Source organism: Somniosus microcephalus, chromosome 10 (assembly GCF_052327205.1).
Source record: "Somniosus microcephalus isolate GS21.2 chromosome 10, FLI_Smic_1.0, whole genome shotgun sequence".
Lineage (NCBI taxonomy): Eukaryota > Metazoa > Chordata > Chondrichthyes > Squaliformes > Somniosidae > Somniosus > Somniosus microcephalus.
Genome location: NC_140996.1, coordinates 79,458,688 through 79,479,220, shown reverse-complemented (window position 1 = coordinate 79,479,220; position 20,533 = coordinate 79,458,688). Strand labels below are relative to the sequence as shown.

Sequence of the window (20,533 nt, the reverse complement as noted above, 5' to 3'; positions counted from 1 at the left end):
CAGCAACTCGGCTCTTGAAATTGGGATATTGGACATCTTTGGCTTTGAAGAATTCCAGAAGAATGCCTATGAACAGGTGGGGAGTCTGAATGAATGGAGTGAGAACAGTATGCACACAGCTTCCAGAGTTATGGCCGTTGAATGAGCACTCGGCAGTGTGGCTGGTGGAAGTCCTGCAGTTTTAGTGCAATAGAAAACACGCTTTGAGCATAAATCATCACAGTAAGGAGGCAAAATAACAGCCAGCCATCAACGAGTAATTTTGAGTGTGTGTACATAGATAATATGAAGATAAAGTTCATTACTGTGTGTGGCTAAAGGGCTAATTACTTCAATTAACATTTAGATAGCTAAGAATATGTATATTTTCCAATATATTTTCTGGTTGCAGCTGCTTTGTGAGGATTACATTAATTCCGTCTTCCTGGTTAGTGAATAGGTCCTGAGGGTTTCAGTTAACTCTTATTTAAAATGTTACATTGTGCTTCATGTAAAGGTACAATCAACACAAACTGTTCTACATTACAGTACAATGCAGAGGAACACCAGTGTGAAACAGAACAAAGGGCAGGGGAAGGTTGCAGAGGAAGAGTGGGGTAAGCATGCCCATGGTGGGAATTGTAGACAAGGATTTTCGAGTCAATACCCTGGAGTACAGGGAGCCAGTGGAACTTAGTGCAGACAAGGGTAAAAAGTGAATAGTATAGGTAAGGTGCAGGCAGTGAGGTTTAGGATGATTTGGAGTTTGTGTAGGATGAAGCTGGGGAAGTTATGGAGGAGGGTATTGGAGGGGTTGAGCTTGGAAGTGACAGGCATGGTTTCAGCACTGATGGGTGTGATTAGGGATGGAGGCACGTGATGATACAATGGTAGGAATAGGCAGTCTTGATGATGAAGTGGATGTGGGATTTGAAACTTGGGGTGAAACAAGACATGAGGTTAGACATTGTCAAGGTTCAGTTTAGCTGAACAGCCAGAAAGGAGAAAAGAACTGTGGGCTTAAACATAGAGTTTCAGCTGTGTGTTGAATAGGACAGCTTCAGTATTGTCAGAGTTGAGCTGCATACCATTCTGGCCCATACATGACTAAATGTTGAACATGAGGTCAGACAGCACAGCAATGGCTGAGCGGCCAAGAGTTATGGCGGACAGGTAGAGCTAGGTGTCATCAACAAATATATGGAAGTTGATTCCATGATTTTGGAAAATGGCTCCTGGGCTGGCAGCTCCCAAGGGAGCTCCTTTGCTGTGCAACTCTATTCTTGGCCATCCGTTGCTATCCTTTGCCCTTTCTCCCCCAATCTCCTCGCTTCCACTGTTTACTGTTCCACTGACTCTAATAGTGGGTGCATTTTAGCCCTAACTACAAGTTCAAGCTGTAAGTTTAAAGTTACCGAGGCCACTGCACATCTACCAACCGTGCCTGCTCTTTGTTTTCATCAATGAGCAATGGGTCTTTGCTCAAATTTGACTTCCAAATTCTTGGACTTCTCTGCTGTCAAAACTATGTTACTACACTGTGAGGCTCACCTGCTATGATTCTGATCTCCTATTCAGTTACTTAGGGGGCGAAATTTGTTTACGTCCCGTTTGGGGACCGTAACCGAATTATCGGCGGAGATTTAGTACCTGGCGTGGAAGTACCACACCGGCCACTAAATTCGGCTTACCGCCCCGGCAAGGAAGCGGAGCGCTATCTCGGGTGCGCCACTTCCTCTCGGGGCGGTGTCGGGGGTGCAAAGCGTGGTAGCGCCGGAGCGCTACACGGCCACTCCGCGTAGCACTGATGCGTTTCAGCATCCCTCCCCTTCCATTAAAGAGGAGGGACACTGCCAGCTCTGCAGGGCCTCCGATGGCCCACACTCCTATTGTAATGCCTCCTTTCATTTTTCCACTCACATTCCCCTTCCCCCTCGGAACCAAACTTCCTGCTTTGCCCTCCCCTGGAAAAAAACGCTCCCCAAAGTCACTTAAAACGGCCTTCCAACTATCTAATTGTCTAGCCCTCCATATTCAACATGACATTTTTGCAACTCAGTCACACCCTCCTCACTAAAACCATGACTTTCTCACCTGGATCATTCCCCCTCACATGGCCCTCATCTTTGCTCCCTGAATCCAAGGGATAGCAGACCAGAATGTCTATGGCAGACAACTCGTTGAACCATTCATTGGTAGGTCAGCTGGACCACATAAAGCACTATTGGGTCCTACTTTCCACTGCCAAAACTGCTCTCTATTCCAGGAGGATCCTGGAATGCAAAGATAACACCCGGCTTCTCTTCTCCACTACAAACTGTCTTCTTAAGCCCTTTTCCCCTGCCTCCTCCACCCTCATCTCCAACAACAAGTGCGAGGAGCTCATGGACTTCTTTGTCACTAAGATTGCGACCATCTGTTCAGTTGGCTGTGCTGCTTCCCTCCCTTCCCCTAGTCCATGAAACCAAACTTCCTCTCAGCTCTACCTCACCATCACCTCTCTCGACCCCACCACTGCCTCCGATTTGTCAGACTGCTTGTCCGACATCTAGTCCTGGATGAGCAGAAATTTCTTCCAACTAAATATTGAGAAGACCAAAGCCATTGTTTTCGGTCCCTGCCACATACTCCGATCCCTAGCCACTGACTCCATCCCTCTCCCTGGCCACTGTCTGAGGCTGAACCAGACCGTTTGCAACCTTGGCGTCCTATTTGACCCTGAGATGAGCTTCCGACCACATATCCACTCCATCACCAAGACCTCCTACTTCCACCTCCATAACAGCGCTTGTCTCCAACCCTGCCAAAGCCCGCTGCCCATATCCTAACTCCCATCACGTCCCGTTCAACCATCACCCCTGTACTTGCTAATCTACATTGGCTCCCGGTCCAACAACACCTCGATTTTTAAATTCTCCTCCTTGTTTTCAAGTCCCTCCATGGCCTTGCCCCTCCCTATTTCTGTAATCTCCTACAGCCCTACAACCCGCCAAGATCTCTGTGCTCCTCCAATTCTGGCCTCTTGCACATCCCCAATTTTAATCGCTCGCCATTGACACACGTGTCCTTGAGCTATCAAGGCCCTAAGCTTTGGAATTCCCTTCCTAATCCTCTCTACCTCTAATTCCTTCTTTAAGACGCTCCTTATAACCTACCTCTTTGGCCAGACTTTGGTCACCTGTTCTAATATCTCCTTACGTGGCTCTGTGTTAAATTTTGTCTGATAACTCTCCTGCGAAGTGCTTTAGGATGTTTTACTATGTTAAAGGCACTATATGATTGCAAGTTGTTACTGCTGTTTGTTGTTTTGGGAGGATGTTCTCAAAGGTTATGGAGCTGGGGAACAACAGGAAGCCAGAAATGGCAACCTGGGCATGCTGGACTTTTATCCCATGGAGAAACCATTGCAGAAAATGTGCTGGCTCCACAGGGACTGATAGGAATGGAACGATGGTGGTGGGGCATGGAGGAAAGACTGTGGAAGAGAGCGACCGTGTTGAAGGCTGCAGAGATTTCCGAGGGAATGAGGAGGGACAACACATTGGTGGCATTGGCCAGGGCAGTCTTACTGCTGTGGATAGTTGAGAGCCCACAGTTAGACAGGGAGAGATGGACACAGATTTGATTGGCAATTACATGTTTTGAGGACCTTAGGCAGGGAGGGTGTTTAGTGATGAGCTGGTAATTAGACTAGACAGAGGGGTTGAGGATGGACTTTTTAAGGATAAAATTATAAGCATAGTTTTGAGTTGGGAGAGAACAATTTCTGAGGAAAGGCAGCAGATGTTGAAGTCAGTAAGAAATGAGTTGAGGAAAGATAGTTGAATGGCCAGCATCTGGGTCAGGAGGCAGTTGAATGAGCAGGTAGTGAAGGGGATGAGGCTGCTAATGGCTAGATGAGACATAAGGAAGAAACTGCAGACTATTGTGGTGGGAAGAGGCAGAGGGGAGGAAAAAGATTGAGGCAGCTGAATAGATTGCCTCAATTTTAGAGGCAAAGAAAGCCATGAGCTGCTCACCTTTGGTTACAGAGGTAAGATGAAGAAGGAAACTTGGAGGTGGTTGATGATGGAGAAGAAGATTTTAAGGTAGTCCTTGTCCTATTGGAGTAATCGGAAGATTTGACCATAGCTAGGGTGAGGAGACATTGCTGGACTTTTCAAATATAATTGGAATGCTTGGTGTTACGGCTGACTTTCTCTGGTTGCATCGGTAATAACATTGTACCTACACCAGCCTACCCGCCCTAGCGAGGAGGATGGTGTTCAGTCCTGGTTCAATGACAAGGGTGACCAGGCTTCATTCACATTACACTGGCTGGTGCACTGAAAGCACAATAAGGGTGATTCCATGATCCAGTGAGGAGTGGCACACGCAGACAGCGCGTCACGGAAAAGCTGTTCCCCACTGGCAGCACTGGATTGCGGAATCAACCACCCCAATCAGACCCTTGTTTTGGAGGAAAGAAATGAATACATCAATTCTAGAAGATTCAGTGTGCCCTGTTGTTAAACTACCAATTTGGTGCTGGATTTTCATTTAAGCTGATGTGAATTTGGTACCAAATAGTTTCCATAGCAGCAGTGTGTCTGGTCAAAGTCATAAAATTGCTGACTCAAATCCTAAGCCTGATTATCACTCAAATTTACCTCAGCTCAACGAGCTCCATAAGTTTTCACTTGAGTTGTTAGAAGGAGTGGCACATGAAATAAGATGCTGTCTCTTAATAGAGGAAAAGAATATCCAGGTTATTTGCTTGTCATTGGTAAATCCCCATGTGCTTTGAAATTCAACGTTTCAGAAATTACAATCTTTTTCTATAGTAACGTATTGAATAATTCACACCCTGTTATCTGTGATGAAATAGTTCTGCAGCACTTCAATTTGCAGGTGTATAAACATTTTGTTTTTGTTTAAGATGTTGCTGTATTTTTCCTCCAAAAATATTAATCGTTATTGTTAGATCCGTATGTTAATGGAGACACGGAATGCAGGAGTTGATTTAACAGGTGTTTACTGAACAAAGTCTGGAGGTGAACTAACAACACAAGACACTACACAGGCTTATATACCCGAGTGGTCACTACTGGTACTACAGTATACAGGGGCTTCAAAAACATAGTTCCTCTTAAAGGTACATACACTACAATTCCTCCCCTTTTAGATAAATAGTACATAACATTTTAAGTAATCATTAAATAACATTTTTACAAGAACAATAATATACACATTTGCTGAAGTTAATCAATTACAAATTCAGTCTCTCTGGAGGCTTCCTGACTCGGTCCGGATAACGCCTCGGTGGTGTAGTAGGTTCTTTTGGCAAGGTCGATTTGGCTTCAATGCTAGTGTCGGGTTCATCTGGTTCCAGTATCACTGGATCGGAGGTAGATACTATGGGTATCTCTGCTTCATCACTAGGCATATAGAGTTGTGGTGTAGGTTGTCCTTTTTCGGATGACTCTATGATCTGGTCAGCATGGCGCCTTATTATGCTTTCTCCAATGTCCACGGTATACATCAGCGGTCCTAGTCGTGTGCAAATAGTTCCAGGCTGCCATTTCTCGGTACGGTAGTCCCGGGCCAAAACTGGTTGACCTATCTGGAAGGTTCTAGTTGGCCTTTCATTCATGCTTTGAAATTGCCGGTTCTCTACGTCCCTTCTGACGTTTGGCTTGACCAAATCCAGCCGGCATCTTAGTCTTCTATTGAAAAACATCATGGCGGGGGTTTGGTTTGTAACCACATGTGTTGCATTCCTGTACGCAAACAAGAAGTTATCTACCTTATGTTGTAGATTTATGTCTTCATTACCCATGGCCTTTATGGCCTTCTTGAAGGTCTGGACAAACCTCTCAGCCAATCCATTGGTGGCGGGATGGTATGGGGCGGACGTGTAGTGTTTAACCCCATTGTTTTTTAAGAACTTCCTGAATTCTTCGGATACAAATTGTGGTCCATTATCAGAACAGATCTGTTCAGGCAGCCCATTCCTGGTGAATATGGTCCTTAATACTGTGATGGTTTTTTCCGTGGTGGTGGAGGACATCTTTATTACCTCCGGCCACTTGGAGTGTGCATCCACCGCGATTAAGAACATTGAGTCCATAAATGGACCCGCAAAGTCGATATGTACCCTTTGCCATGGAGATGAGGGCCACTCCCATGGATGTAGAGGGGCTTGTGGTGGGGCGTTTTGGACCTTCTGGCATCCTGGACAGCTCTTGTTCATTTCGCGTTTCTTTTTCAATGGTAGAATTTGTCACCGGTAGACATTCCACTATGGTCGAGTGGAATATCTCCACTGGGTCCACTGTAGGCGCCTCTTCCACCGTTGGCAACGGTAGGCGCGATAACCTGTCAGCATTCCCATGCTGTTTCGACAGTGTTGCTAACTATTCCCCAATTTATTCAACATATGCCACTGGTTTTGGTTAAAGATTTGCACTTCTTGTTATTCCTTGAAGTTTATCAAATATTTAAAGGTATTCCGAGTATTGACTTCTGTCAACTTTGATCGACAGACAGCAGAATCAATATCGGTATTTAGCAAACCTTGGGTCAGTAACATTAAATTATTAATGAACATACACCCTTTGGTGAAGATTTGTAGACGTCAGTAAAACTGACAAAAATGTTCACAGAGGAAACAATGGTAATTCATGACATTGTGCAATTAGCTCAATTAGCTAACCTTGTTTAAACGGTACCTTGTGATAACTCAACATAACTCATTGACAGCACTCATCACCTAGATTGTCCCACACTTCTAACTTAAGAGGGGTAATTATTGGAGAAATCACGCCAACACACGGCCGAATTTGTGATATCAACTCCCGGCAGGCAAGACTCCTTACCAGGACCACAAAATCAGTAGATTTCCCCAGGATGTATGAAAACAGAAAATAAAATAAAGTACAGAGTACTATTTAATATTTGGAAATAGTGATTAAGTAATTACCAGCAACCATTTGTCACTATTATTACAAGCATCAATGTGCACTACAAAAAAAATTGAAATGAGTGTTTCTGTCCCTCAGCTTTGTATCAACATGACTAATGAAAAGATCCATCAGTATATACACGAGACGCTCTTTCAACATCAGCAAGTGGAATGTGTGCAAGAAGATGTCACCATGGAAACTGTCAACTCTCCTGGCAACCACAATGCTGTTCTGGACTTCTTTTTTCAGGTACACTTTGAATACTTGTGTTGAGATGGTGAAATTACCATTTGCAGATGAACCTCACAAATGCTAATTAGGTTTAGTAAATTAATAAACAATGTTTACTCACTGTATTTGTTCTGTGGCAAAGCTGCCTTTGGTAAACATTTTAACCATGAACCATTTCCTATTGAATCATGCAAAAGATTTTTTCAGTTTTTTTAAAGATTTCCTGAATGTAATTGTCTGAAAATGTCACAAACGGAAGTGAAAACTTCATTTTGTAAATGGGAAAGTGTTAATAAAATAGGAAATATAAGACATGATAAATATGATCCCTATAAACACATAATATTAATGCTATCTATGATCACCAAGAAGGACTTAGAGCTTCAGGCTTGTATTAAATACGGATTGCAGGCTTAAGTTTTCTGGTCTGGATTCACACCCAGTCCTCTCTTTATACATTTATGAATCAATGCCTGAAACTTTAAGGAAAACATAATGGAAAATAATGGTGCATGAGAGCTATCAGTTGGCTCCCCTGGCCACCGTATTGGCAGATAAAGAAAAAACCTGCATTTATATTGGGGCAGTAATTCCTCCCCAAACGCGTGGGTACGGAAGCATGCACAGCGCATGCGCTGAAAACCGGCATTTCCTCTCCTCTAACCCAAGAGGTGAAGAGGCTAGCGCGTGCGCTGTAGGGGGCAGCGCGTGCGTCTTGGATTTCCTCTGTTTTGGGGGATTTGCGCATGTGTAAAGGCCTCCGGTCTTTACGCTTGTAAAAAGCACACGTAAGTATTTATTTTTACAGGTAAGTGGTGTTTTAGTGTAATTTAGAAAAAAAATTTCCACAGGTTTATTATTTTAAACAATCTACAATAAGGTAAGTTTAGTTTTAGATCCTTTTTATTAAAAATTTATTTTTTTCAAAAAAAAAAATTATTGTTTAAATTATTTTTTAAAACTTATTTATACTTAATTTAATGATTGGGATGTTTTTAAAAATTTTATTTAAAGTTTAAGTAGTGTTTTGGGGTGCAGTACTTTTCATGAGTTTGACAGTTCTTACTCTCAAACTTATGAATGAAGTTTCCCCTCCCCTGATTGGCTGAACAGTGCTCACCTGATCCCAGCTGGCACATCGCACTAACTACGCCGCTGGGTCAGGTTAGCACAGCGCGCCGACATCAGAACCGGGCCACTGACAGGAAATCCACTGCGGGCCAGGTTTCAGATGTCGGCGCGCTGGGTAAGTGCACATCGGGGGCTTGCACGCGCGGCAAGCCCCCGACACCAAGTTCTGGGCCATTGTGTCTTTCACATCCTCAGGATGTCCGAAAGTGCTTCACAGTCAATGAATTACTTTTGAAGTCACTGTTGTAATGTAGGCAAATGCGGCAGTTGATTTGTGCACAGCAACATCCCAGCAATGTGATAAATGACCAGATAATCTGTTTTAATGAAGTCGCTTGCGGAATAAATATTAGCCATCACATTGGGAGAAATCCCCTCTTCTTCATCAGATAGTGCCATGGCATCTTTTACATCTACCTGAGAGGGCAGACAGGGCCTCATGCAAAAGATGCCCCCCTCCCCCACAGTGCAGCACTCCACTGAAATGTCAGCCTAGATTATGTGCTCAAGTCCTAGAATATTACATGAATCCACCACCTTCTGACTCACAAGGCGAGAATGCTACCACTGAGCCAAGGTTGACAACTCGTAGAAAGAAAGAAAGAGTTGCATTTACATAGCGCCTTTCACGACCACCAGACGTCTCAAAGCGCTTTACAGCCAATGAAGTACTTTTGAAGTGGAGTCACTGTTGTAATGTGGGAAACACGGCAGCTAATTTGCGCACAGCCAGGTCCCACAAACAGCAATGTGATAATGACCAGATAATCTGTTTTTGTTATGTTGGTTGAGGGATAAATGTTGACCAGGGATAACTCCCCTGCTCTTCTTCGAAATAGTGCCATGGGATCTTTTACGTCCACCTGAGAGAGCAGACAGGGCCTCGGTTTAACGTTTCATCCGAAAGACGGCACCTCCAACAGTGCAGCTCTCCCCTGGAGTGTCCGCCTAGCTTTTTTATGTGCTCAAGTCCCTGGAATGGGACTTCGAACCCACAACCTTCTGACTCACAGACGAGTGTGCTACCAACTGCACCACAGTTGACACTGTTAGCTGAAGTATTTACTCTCCTCACTGCTCAATCATGGGGGAACGTGCATACCTCAGATGGACTGAATGCTTCAACTTTCAAAAAAATTGTTCTAAGACTACTATTTTCTTTTTAGCTCCACTGAGGTGCACCAACTCGATTTGGTCATTGCTGCCATAGTGTTAGACATGGGACACTAATCAATGACTGGCAGACACACATTCTATTCCAAACTGGGCAGTCAATCCCAATGATTAAAGTTGGGTTGAAGTTCAAAATTTTCCAAATCAGCTAATTGGCATTGAGTATTTCAGCAGAACTGCTTCACAAGCTGCTGTAGGGATAACAATCTAATGCAGCACTGCCTATTGGTGGGAGTTGCTACTTCATGATAGGGTTCTAAATAAAAATTCTGTTTTCGAATTGTTAGTTGTCTAATAGTTGATTTAATTCCATCTGGAAATAAAAAGTAACCATGAAGTTGTCAGATTGTTGTTAAAACCCAACCAGTTCACTAACGTCCTTTAGCGAAGGAATCCTGCCCTCCTTACCTACTTTGGCCTATATGTGATTCCAGGCCCACACCAACATGGTTGACTCTTAACTTCCCTCTGAAGTGGATGAGAAAGCCACTTAGTTGTATCAAACTGCTACAGAATTGTGTCAGCACCTTCCCCACATAGACTGCAGCAGTTCAAGAAGAAGGCCCACTACCATCTTTTCAGGGTAACGAAAGATAGACCATAAATGCTGGCCTAGCCAGCGATGCTCACAGCCTGAGAATGATTTTTTTTTTTAATTGACTTGATACTATCCATGTAAAGAACATCACAACACCCAAATTTAGTTTACAAATTATCTCATTAAATTAGAGGAAATGCAGCAAGAAATTGTAGAATATCTACTTTGTGTCAGACAATCATGAAACTCCATTTCTGGACACGGGCACAGATTTAAGGATTGAGAGCTGAAGTCAGCATGCCTCATTTGTGATGCTCTTGATTCTTCAGCTATTAACCTTAATAGCTAGAAAATAGGGAGGGGTATGAATAAAGCATGCTGACCTACATGACCAATCTTCCGACCGGCGCCTCTGTCGAGCGAGACTCCACAACAGGAGCGGAGTTAATCATAAATGGGGCTCTGTGAATTACATCGATCACACTCCTCACCATTTGTTATTCAAACTATATGGCCAAGAGTTTCCATTATGGGCACAATTGGCGATCTGGGCAAAAATTGTGCTGAAAATTGCGCTAGTTTTGCGAAGTGAATTTTTTGCTCAAGTTTTCGCTCAAATTCATTTGCATATCACCGAACACAAAACCTTCATGAACAAGCACAGTCGGGCAACATTTTACAATGTAAATTCTTTAAATAACAATTTGCATAAAAATATTCCTTGTTATATATATGAATGGTAACCTGGTGCAGTTTTATTAATATAGTTGAAAATGGGTTTATCACAAAAAATAAGCATCTTTAATCAGAGTGTCTAGTCCACCATCTGTGAGTAACCTGATTATAAATGACTGAAAATGACTTTAAAAGACTATACAGAACCATTTACTAGTTACATTGGTGTACAGTGTACAGGGGAGGGCTCAGGTGGAAATTGTAGTACAAATAGTAGTAGTATACAAATGCACGGAGTATAAGGAATAAATTGAATGAACTGCAGGCGTGAATTCAAATTGGAGGGTATGACATGGTAGCAATTACTGAGACATGGCTACAAGACATTTAAGACTGGGAACTGAATATACCAGGCTAAAAGGTCTACAGGAAAGATAGGGAAAATGGTAAAGGGGGAGGAGTAGCCTTAGTGATTAACGATGAAATCACTTCAATGATAAGAGAGGATATAACGAGAGCTAAGCAGGCAGTGGAGACTTTATGGGTAGAATTAAGAAATTGGAAAGGATTTAAGACTGTAGTGGGAGTTGTGTATAGACCTCCTGGTAGCAGCTGTGAAGGGCTAGATTGTATAATTGCAGAGATTAGACAAGCGTGTAGCAAAGGTTTTAATGGAGGATTTTAACTTTCATATAGATTGGGATAAGCAGACTAGCACCTGTCAGAAAGGTAGTGAATTTCTTGAATGTGTCCGGGATGGCCGTAATTTTGCCTACCTGGGCGGGTCTGGTGCGGGTGGTGTCCATGGCGGGTTGCGACCCCAGTGCTGGCTCCATCCCGCTGTTGAAAATGAACTTACCTTAATGGGGCCTATTAAGCACGCCCAGCTCGTTACTGGCCCAATGAGATGAACGTGTCTGGTGATGTCATTAATGATGCATTTTCAGCCGAGATCAAGGCCACATTACATTTGCAGTTTAATCTAACATAGTGCTGTCAGTGCACTACACCATTGAAGTGCTGCAAACAATGACAAACACTGCACAGAGGTGGAAGGCTGCACCCAGGTTCACCGATGACTCGCTCCATATGCTTATGGAGTGAGTCAGAGCATGCAAGGAGGCTCTCTTCCCTTCCAATGGGCGGAAGAGACCTCCCCAAGAGACCAAGACAGCCTGGTTGCAGATTACAGAGAAGGTCACAAGCAGTGATGTCGTCAGGAGGACCTGGGTACAGTGCCGCAAACAATTCAATGATCTCATTAGATCAGGAAACGTTGGGCTGGATTTTGCCAGCCATGGGGAGGTGGGTATGGAGGCAGGACTGCCGGGAAAATGGCAGAATTTGGGGGCGGGTGCCAAACCCGCCCCAACCCACCTCCGTGCCATCTTGCCAGGAGACGGGTAGCTGCCCCGCGCCAGGTCCCATCTCCTTGGAGGCGGGAAGGGATTACAGCCACTTAACTGCCTGTTAACAGATAGTTAACAGGCAGAAAGTAGGATTATTCCCATTTTGCCCACACAAGTGCGAGCTTCCTGAAGGCTCCAAAACCCACCAGTGTCACCGAGGCGAGTAGTGGGTCTGCGAGGGTCGGAGGGGTCAAAAAGTGTGCTGTGGAGAGGTGAGTGATGGGTGCAAGTGTGGAGAGGTGAGTATCAGAGGTAAGTGCATAGTGTTAGAAAAAGTGTACTTACCTTTGTTTCTTCCTGCAGGCTTCTTGAATTCAAGAACTCATCAAACTACAGAGGATGTCAGTGCTTAATAGCTTCAGAGAGCTGTCAAATGATAACAATTCATCTGTCAAAAATTTTTGACAGATGAAACGTCATACGTTGATGTTCTCTGTAACCGGCTTTCCCTTAATTGGCCAGCTAAGCCCGCTGGGCGGGCTTAACAAGGTCAATCAAGGGAAAATAGCGTGGGTTGGCCAGAAGTTGATGGAGGCGGGAGTGAAACTCAACAAGTGGGAGTCCCGCCTTCAAAAGCTCCCCATTGGCAAAATCCAGCCTGTTAGTACAAAGCCACACTCAGCTGTATCCTGCTGTGCCTCTCATCTGTAAGGGGTGGTGGTATGGGTGTTTGTCAGCTTCACCTCTGACACCTTTGAGCGGTTCGAATCGCTCCCACTCCCTTTTTGTTCTAGACTTTGGACTTATTTGGGGGTTGTAATAAACTTGCAACAGACACCTGGGTTCGTCAAAAGAATTCAGATCTTTATTTTGAGACAGGAAAATATACAATACAATAAAACTTACACTTTAAAAGGGTGGGGAACACACGGAATAAGCGAGGGAGAATTACAATACACCAAAACCCTTACCCTCCCAACCCCACTACACTAGCTAGACTGGAACCCAGAGGACCAGGAAATGCTCACCAAAATGACTTTCTTGAAAGATGTAGAGGTTCGCGATTTCGGGGTTCTCTTTATTTGTGGTGGTTGGGGCCTGCTGTACCTTGGACGTGGTAGAAGACTGCACCTGCATTGGGTCTTCAGTTTGGGTTGGTCTGTTGATGCAGTTAGTCGCGCTGTTGGATCTATCAGGTAAGTACCTTTGGTTAGGGCTAGTTTTAGGGTCTTTTGTGTCCAAATCTTACCCAGGGGTAAGTCAGACTAGCCTGTAGAGTGGAAACAAGTCTTTTGTTCGTGAGTTTTTCGGCGGTTGGTTCCTTGTTGGTCGCGGTGGTCCAATATTACCTGGTTGGTGGTAACATTGGCGGTTGTTGGTTTCTGTAGGCCTTTGGTTGCTGCGATCTCTGTTTCTTCTTTCTTCCTTCGAGTCTCCGATGATGATCTCTCTCTTGAGCTGGTTGGCTGAACTTGAACTCAGACTGGCTGTCCATTTGAACTGTCTCACTGTCTGTGTTCCGAACTGTACTCGACTGCTGAACTGAAAAGGCAGGCCTCAATTATACTAATTTGGAGCCTGGCTTATCTAACCGCCAAATCTCGGTTTCCTTTGTTAAATTTGGCAGGCTCGTTATTTTTAATGTGTTTTAAAACTTTAACGAGCTTCGGGGATAGCCCGTCCAAAATTAGCGAGTTTAGGGGATGGCTCATCTAGACTTAATCGGCGTTTAACTGGTTTCGGGATTGCCTTGAAACCAGTTTTAAAATGCAAAACGTTTGTCAATCTCTTTAACTGACTTTGGACTGTGGTTTGTTTGTGGTAACCTGTAGGGCTAATATTCTTTCCTTTGTATTGCTGGGGACATGTCCTGTTTATTCGATACCTGGCTCTGCGACTTCTTGGCGGGAAAACAGGCTTCATTGTCCTTATGTAAAACTGGGGCGGCCCTGGACATTCCTTAGACAGTCCAATATCCAAACTTCGGGGGCCCACCCTGCCTCCCTGCTGTTCCAGCTTTTTGCAAGCCTGAACATGTCTTTTAAACCAGCCAAATCTTCCTGGGATTTTTGTTTTATATCCCTTTTGCCTAATAGCTCTTTAAAACAGTCCAAAAATCTCTTCCTTAAATTAACCCTTTGAAATCTTCTGTTTGGCCCAACCACACTTTTATCCTTTTTACAGATTTCTTCTGTGATGTTCCCAAAATCATTTTAAAAATGACTTTCCTTGTGTTCTGGGGTTGTGCAGAAATTTTCGAACCTTACACATCACATCCCAATCACTCTGCCTTCCCTACCCTACTCCTGCACATCCTTGCTCACACCAACATACCTTACACATCCACCCAGCCCTCTCTCTCTATCTACATTATCACAGCCCCATCTCACTAGCCACCCCTCACACTCACCCTCTTCCTAGTGCAATCATACCAACTAATAACACACAAGGCTAGGCACTTGGGTGTTTTATCCAATGTTTATGTAAAGTTTCTGTTAATGTGGTGTCAAACATAAAAATCTTTATTTTCAACACTTTCCGGTCTTGGACAGATTTGTGTGCACCTTTGGAAGTGGTTTAGTAAGTTGCAGTGAATGATAAGACATAACAATACAAGACCCCTCCGCGCCCCTCCCCCCCGCCCCGCAATGGTGATGAGTGTAAAAGGAATGGCCTGGTCATTGTAGGGATGCTTTATGGTGTTGGTGTGAGGTGGTGCCAACCGGGCGCATCATTTGGCAGCCATGTGGGTGTACAGTGTAAAGTTAACTAAATCTGGCCATAATGAGGCCATCGCTGGCCTCCTGGGCAGCACTGTGGTCGAGTGCTGATGCCCTGTGTCCTGTGCAGCATCAAGTGGTTGAGGAGAAGGTTGGTGTTGTTGTTGGTGCTGCTGGTGTTGGGGCTCATCGTGGCTTGATTCTGAGGACCAAAGTGAGACTGTATAAATGGCACCCATGTTGATGGAATAGATGGCAGGTCAAGTACAGATGACAGAAGCAATCTGTTAATGGTGAAAGAGGTCTTACAATGTAATGAGACTGGATGGTGACTTTGCTGGAAAGACTTGCAGCCTGCAGAATCTGTGCTGGAAATGGGCTGAGCAACAGCTTCTGCCTGAGGAAAGTGATCATCTGTCAGGTGGGAGTTTTTACTGTACATTTGATGCTATCAAATAATCAGTTGGAGCAATGGCCACGGATCTCCCGCCTCAGGTTGACAGACGTGGTTCCCAAGCATCGTGAATCCCGTGGCCATGCAGGGAAATTTAAAAAGTAAGTGAAAAAAGGCTCTTAAGTGCCTGTAAACTACCTCATAATCATCTCAATTGGGTTGCCTACCACTTCCGGTCAGGTCGGCTCCATGATGACAGACGCACCTGGGGGAAAGATGCGTGGGAGCGAGGTGACAGCAGGTTCCCGACCCGCTGTCAAAAGTAACAACTTTCCCACATGACCCGTCACTGATTGCACCCACTACCACCCCGGAAAATTCCGGCCAATATGTCCTAGAGGCAACAAGGGGGCATGCCATGTTAAATTTAGTAATGAGTAATGAGCCACGTTTATTCAATAGTGATCATAACATGATCGAGTTCAACGTAGCATTTGAAAGATTCTAGATTTGGGTAAGGCCGACTTCAACGGCATGAGACAGATTGTCCACATTAAACTGGGCAAATCTGTTAATGGGTAAAATGACAGACGATCACTGGGAGATGTTCAGAAAAGAATTTAAGGTGGTACAGAACCAGTTCATATCTCTGAGGGGCAAGAGCTCCACTTGCCAAAAGAAACAGCTATGGATGACTAAAGAGGTGAGGGACAGCATAAAACTAAAAAAAAAAATATAAAAATGCAAGGAATAGCACAGATCCTGGCGAATGGGAAAGATACAAAGAACAGTAAAGGATCACAAAACATATAGTAAGAGCTACAAAAAGGGAGTATGAAAAGAGACTTGCAAGGGATATCAAAATCAACACAAAGAATTTTTACAATTATATTAGGAAAAAGAGGGTAGTCTGGAGCAATGTTGGCCCCTTAAAAACTGATACCGGTGATATTGTCAATGATAATAAGGAAATGGTGGACATGTTGAATAATTACTTTGCATCAGTATTTACTGTAGAGGCAGAGGATAGCATGCCTGACATCCCAAGGAAACTAATATTAAATCAGGGACAGGGACTCAATATAATTAACGTAAGTAAAATGACAGTAATTAAGAAAATAATGGCACTAAAGAGTGACAAATCCCCAGGACCAGATGGTTTCCATCCCAGGGTTTTAAAGAAAGTAAGTGAGAACATTGCAGATGCCCTAACTATAATCTTCCAAAGTTCTCTCGATTCAGGAACTGTTCCTTTAGATTGGAAAACTATGCATGTCATTCCGCTATTTAAGAATGGTGAGAGAGGGAAACCAGGAAATTTTAGGCCAGTTAGCCTAATATCTGTTGTCAGGAAATTGCTAGAACCTATAATTAAGGATAGGGTGACTGAAACCTCAAGAATTTTCAGTTGATCAGAGAGAGCCTGTATGGATTTGTAAAAGGTAGGTCATGCCTGACAAACCTGATTGAATTTTTTGATACAGTAATGGACAGGGGAATGTCTATGGATGTTATTGATATGGACTTCCAGAAGGCATTTGATAAAGTCCCACATAAGAGACTGTTAACTAAGGTAGAAGCCCACGGAATTGAGGGCAATTTATTGACCTGGTCAGGTAATTGGCTGAGTGGCAGGTGACAGAGAGTCAGGATAATGGGCAGGTGCTCAAATTGGCAGGAAGTGACTAGTGGTGCCCCACAGGGCTCTGTGTTGGGGCCGCAACTATTCTCAGTATTTATTAACAACTTAGATGATGGCATAGAAAATCATATATCCATACTTGCCGATGACACAAAAATAGGCGGCATTGTAGGCAGTGTAGATGAAAGCATAAAATTACAAAGGGATATCGACAGATTAAGTGAATGGGCAAAACTGTGGCAAATGGATTTCAATGTAGGCAATGTAGCTCATCCACTTTGGACCTAAAAAGGATAGAGTAGGGTACTTTCTAAATGGTGAAAAGCTATAAACAGTGGAGGTCCAAAGAGACTTGGGGGTCCAGGTACATAGATCATTAAAATGTCATGAACAGGTACAGAAAATAATCAAAAAGGATAATGGAATGCTGGCCTTTATATCTAGTGGACTAGAATACAAGGGGGTAGAAGTTATGCTACAGCTATACAAAGCCCTGGTTAGACCACACCTGGAGTACTGTGAGCAGTTCTGGGCACCACACCTTAGGAAGGATATATTGGCCTTGGAGGGAGTGCGGTGTAGGTTTACCAGAATGAGACCTGGACTTCAAGGGTGAAGTTACGAGGAGATATTACACAAATTAGTGTTGTAGAAAGTTAAGGGGTAATCTGATTGAAGTTTTCAAGATATTAAGAGGAACAGATAGTGTAGATAGAGAGAAACTATATCCGCTGGTTGGGGATTCTAGGACTAGGGGACATAGTCTAAAAGTTAGAGCCAGACCTTTCAGGAGGGAAATTAGGAAACACTTCTACACACAAAGGGTGGTAGAAGTTTGGAACTCTCTTTCACAAACGGCAATTGATGCTAGATCAATTGTTCATTTTAAATCGGAGATTGATAGCTTTTTGTTAACTAATGGTATTAAGGGATATGGGCAATGGCGGGCATATGGAGTTAGGTCACAGATGAGCCATGATCTCATCGAATGGCGGAACAGGCTCGAGGGGCTCAATGGCCTACTCCTTCCTAAGTTCCTAATAGTCAGCTTCTTCGTAAATTACAAAAAATATTTGAAAGTTTTAAAAGGTGCCTACTACTGTCCTTGCGCCTAAAAATACAGTTTAATTTTAAGAGCCTTTTCGAAGGCTTGCATATGGCCGATATGGCAATTAATGTGACCTGGGGCCGCGGCCAGTTTTGTGGGCGGGGCCATCTTCCAGTGCGATGTTTTTTAAACCAGCGCAAAAGATCGCGGCAACTTGATTTGCACTAAACGTAATTGCACTTGAAATTCCTCGATCTTTTGCACTGGTTTGGCCAATTTTGGGAGTGAATAGCGGAAACTGCAGGCCTATATTTTTAACTCTGACTTGAAACATAGAGGACACTATAGTACTCTTTATCAAGTGCACTGCATCTACTCGGTGGTTACGTACAATAATTTGTCATTCGATACTGTCAGAAAGGAGTGCTGCTTTTGCTGCTTTAGTTCCATGCAGCAGACAAGAAAATGCAACTGCATAATGTGCCTAAATGTAGCATATTTAATGACAGCAGTCTCAGAGGAGGGAGAAGCAGTTCCAGCTGCACCTTTGTCACACTGGGGAAAGATAAAGTTAGTTCATCACACTTAATTTATCTCAACACCAGCTGTGTAAATTAGTTTTAATCTTGAGGTGCATTTGTGTCTCACAATTGCACCTTGCGTCTTTAGCATGAGGCAGTTGTGCTTATATACAATATAATTCAAAACATACAGGCTTTGAGATGGGAAAATTACATGGGGAAAAATTGCATACTGTTGGCCTACCCTGTGATCCCTGTGCCGGAATGGGTAGGCCCAAGGCCCGATCGCATTGAGGCCTTAGGTCTCTTTTAAATTAGGCTGGCATCCTGCGCATCCCCTGCAAGCTCGCTAGCGAAAGGGGATGTAAAATATGGGCTGGGTATGCTCTGGGAGCGGGGTGATCAGGAGGGAGACGCGGCGATCATAGGGGGTCGACAACGTCTTCAGGGCTGCTTTAGAGCAGGAAGGAGCAGTCCTTTCGGCTCCACATTCAGCTAAGCATTTTTGAAAAAACATTTTGGAGGTGGCCTCCAGTGAGGACAACTGGTTAGGTCACATGTACACATGGTTGTCTGAACGCAGGAAGGGGTCTTGAAACAGGCGTTTGGCTCCCTATTTGCATATACAAAGGGCCTAACATCTGTTTTAGGTGCAGGCCCTGAACGCCTGTACTTCATCCTTTAACAATATGACGGACTCCCGGGGCGGAATATGTGTGTGCACGACGCCCACCATATTGGACGCTTAAGCGCCAATTTTACATCTATAAAACAGATGTGGCCTCAATGAATGTCTAGGGCCATGAGTTTTATCCCAGACTGTGAGTAACTGGTTGCTATTTTTGAATGATGAGCTGGACATCTATATTTGAATATAATTTTAGTTTATATTAAGTTTGACAGAGTTTAAAGATTTCTGTATCTGATGCAATAAATTATAATGGATTTCCAATTGAACTGTTGCAATTAATTCTGCCTGCTGACGTCACAGAATGTTCTGACAATTTGGCGGAATTCTCTTTTTTTTTTGAATATGGAAATCCGCATTTTCTTCCGAAATCTGTGGTCGATTTTGCAAATGAATAGGGAGCCTAGGCTGGCAACCAAGCTTATCAGGAAATCATGGGTTGTGGGCCCACAGTCTCCCAATATGCACAAGGGCCCCCGCAGGTAGCAGCCAGTCATAAAATCATCCCCCATGTATTTAGCCCAGTTTAAATTTCCAACTTATATTTCCCATTGCCAAAACTGTACCAAACAATTTTGACCTCATCACATACTATATCTCATCAAGTTGGACTCTTTCAAATTTTTACTTCTGTATGGTGCTATTATTTGTTGGACGGAAGCAACATTAAGTTGGAATAAAGGATGACGACATCTCCCAACAGGGATGATTATCAGTCATCTCAGCTTAAGACATCAACATCCCCATAGAATTTGGCCACAATCTGGCAAACAGGTGCACAGCAATCCTTTCTGTAAGATTTGACATTACACAAGCGACTAAGAGTGTGCCTGGAGAATGGTAATGGAAGGCACAGTACAACCAGCCTCTGTAAGTAACTCCGCCTCTTGTAAATGCAGTTTTATATTGCTAAAAGAACCAAGCTCTATACTGTTAGTTGAAATAAATCTTGTACTTTGAAATTTATGATCCTGGCAAGTTTAAAATTTCCTCCTCGACATTCTTGTGTCACTTTGCTAAGAGGAAATGGAGAAACAAAACTAGTAGGGATGAGTGCTGAGTTATATCAAAAGTTCCGTTTTAAAAGCTCACTGTCAAGCAGGAGAAAGGATGCACTGGGCAGCCAGTAGCTCACATGCTGAGGAAATGGACTGCAAGGAGAAAAATTATACAGCATCTTATCACATCCTCTGAATATCCCATCGCACATCATAACCAAGGACTTGTTTTTTGAAGTGTAGCCACAGTTGTTACGGCAGCCAAGTTGAATGCAGCAATGTCCCACAAACAACAACTGAGGGGAATGACCAGTTATTGTTTTTGGTGGTGGTTGAGGGTGGAATATTGACCAGGATACTGGGAGAACTCCCCACTGTTCTTCAAAATGAACATGCAGATGGGACCTTGACTTATTGGGGTAGAAATTGGTCCTATTTTGCATCCATTTTACAAGCAGGAAACGGGTGAAGAAAGGAGCAATTTCAGGGTGCAATGTCCTGA

At 43.7% G+C, this 20,533-nt stretch overlaps 1 protein-coding gene across 1 annotated transcript in view; it reads left to right on the top strand.

The window, feature by feature from the left end:
* LOC147111559 (unconventional myosin-XVI-like) overlaps nt 1-20,533 on the top strand; it is a 254,585-nt gene that overhangs the window by 62,917 nt on the left and 171,135 nt on the right. The window contains exons 4-5 of the mRNA XM_085999900.1: nt 4-76; nt 7,020-7,172. Of these exons, the coding sequence (XP_085856026.1) occupies nt 7,032-7,172 (141 nt within the window). The 5' untranslated portion in view covers nt 4-76; nt 7,020-7,031. The remainder of the gene's footprint in view (nt 1-3; nt 77-7,019; nt 7,173-20,533) is intronic.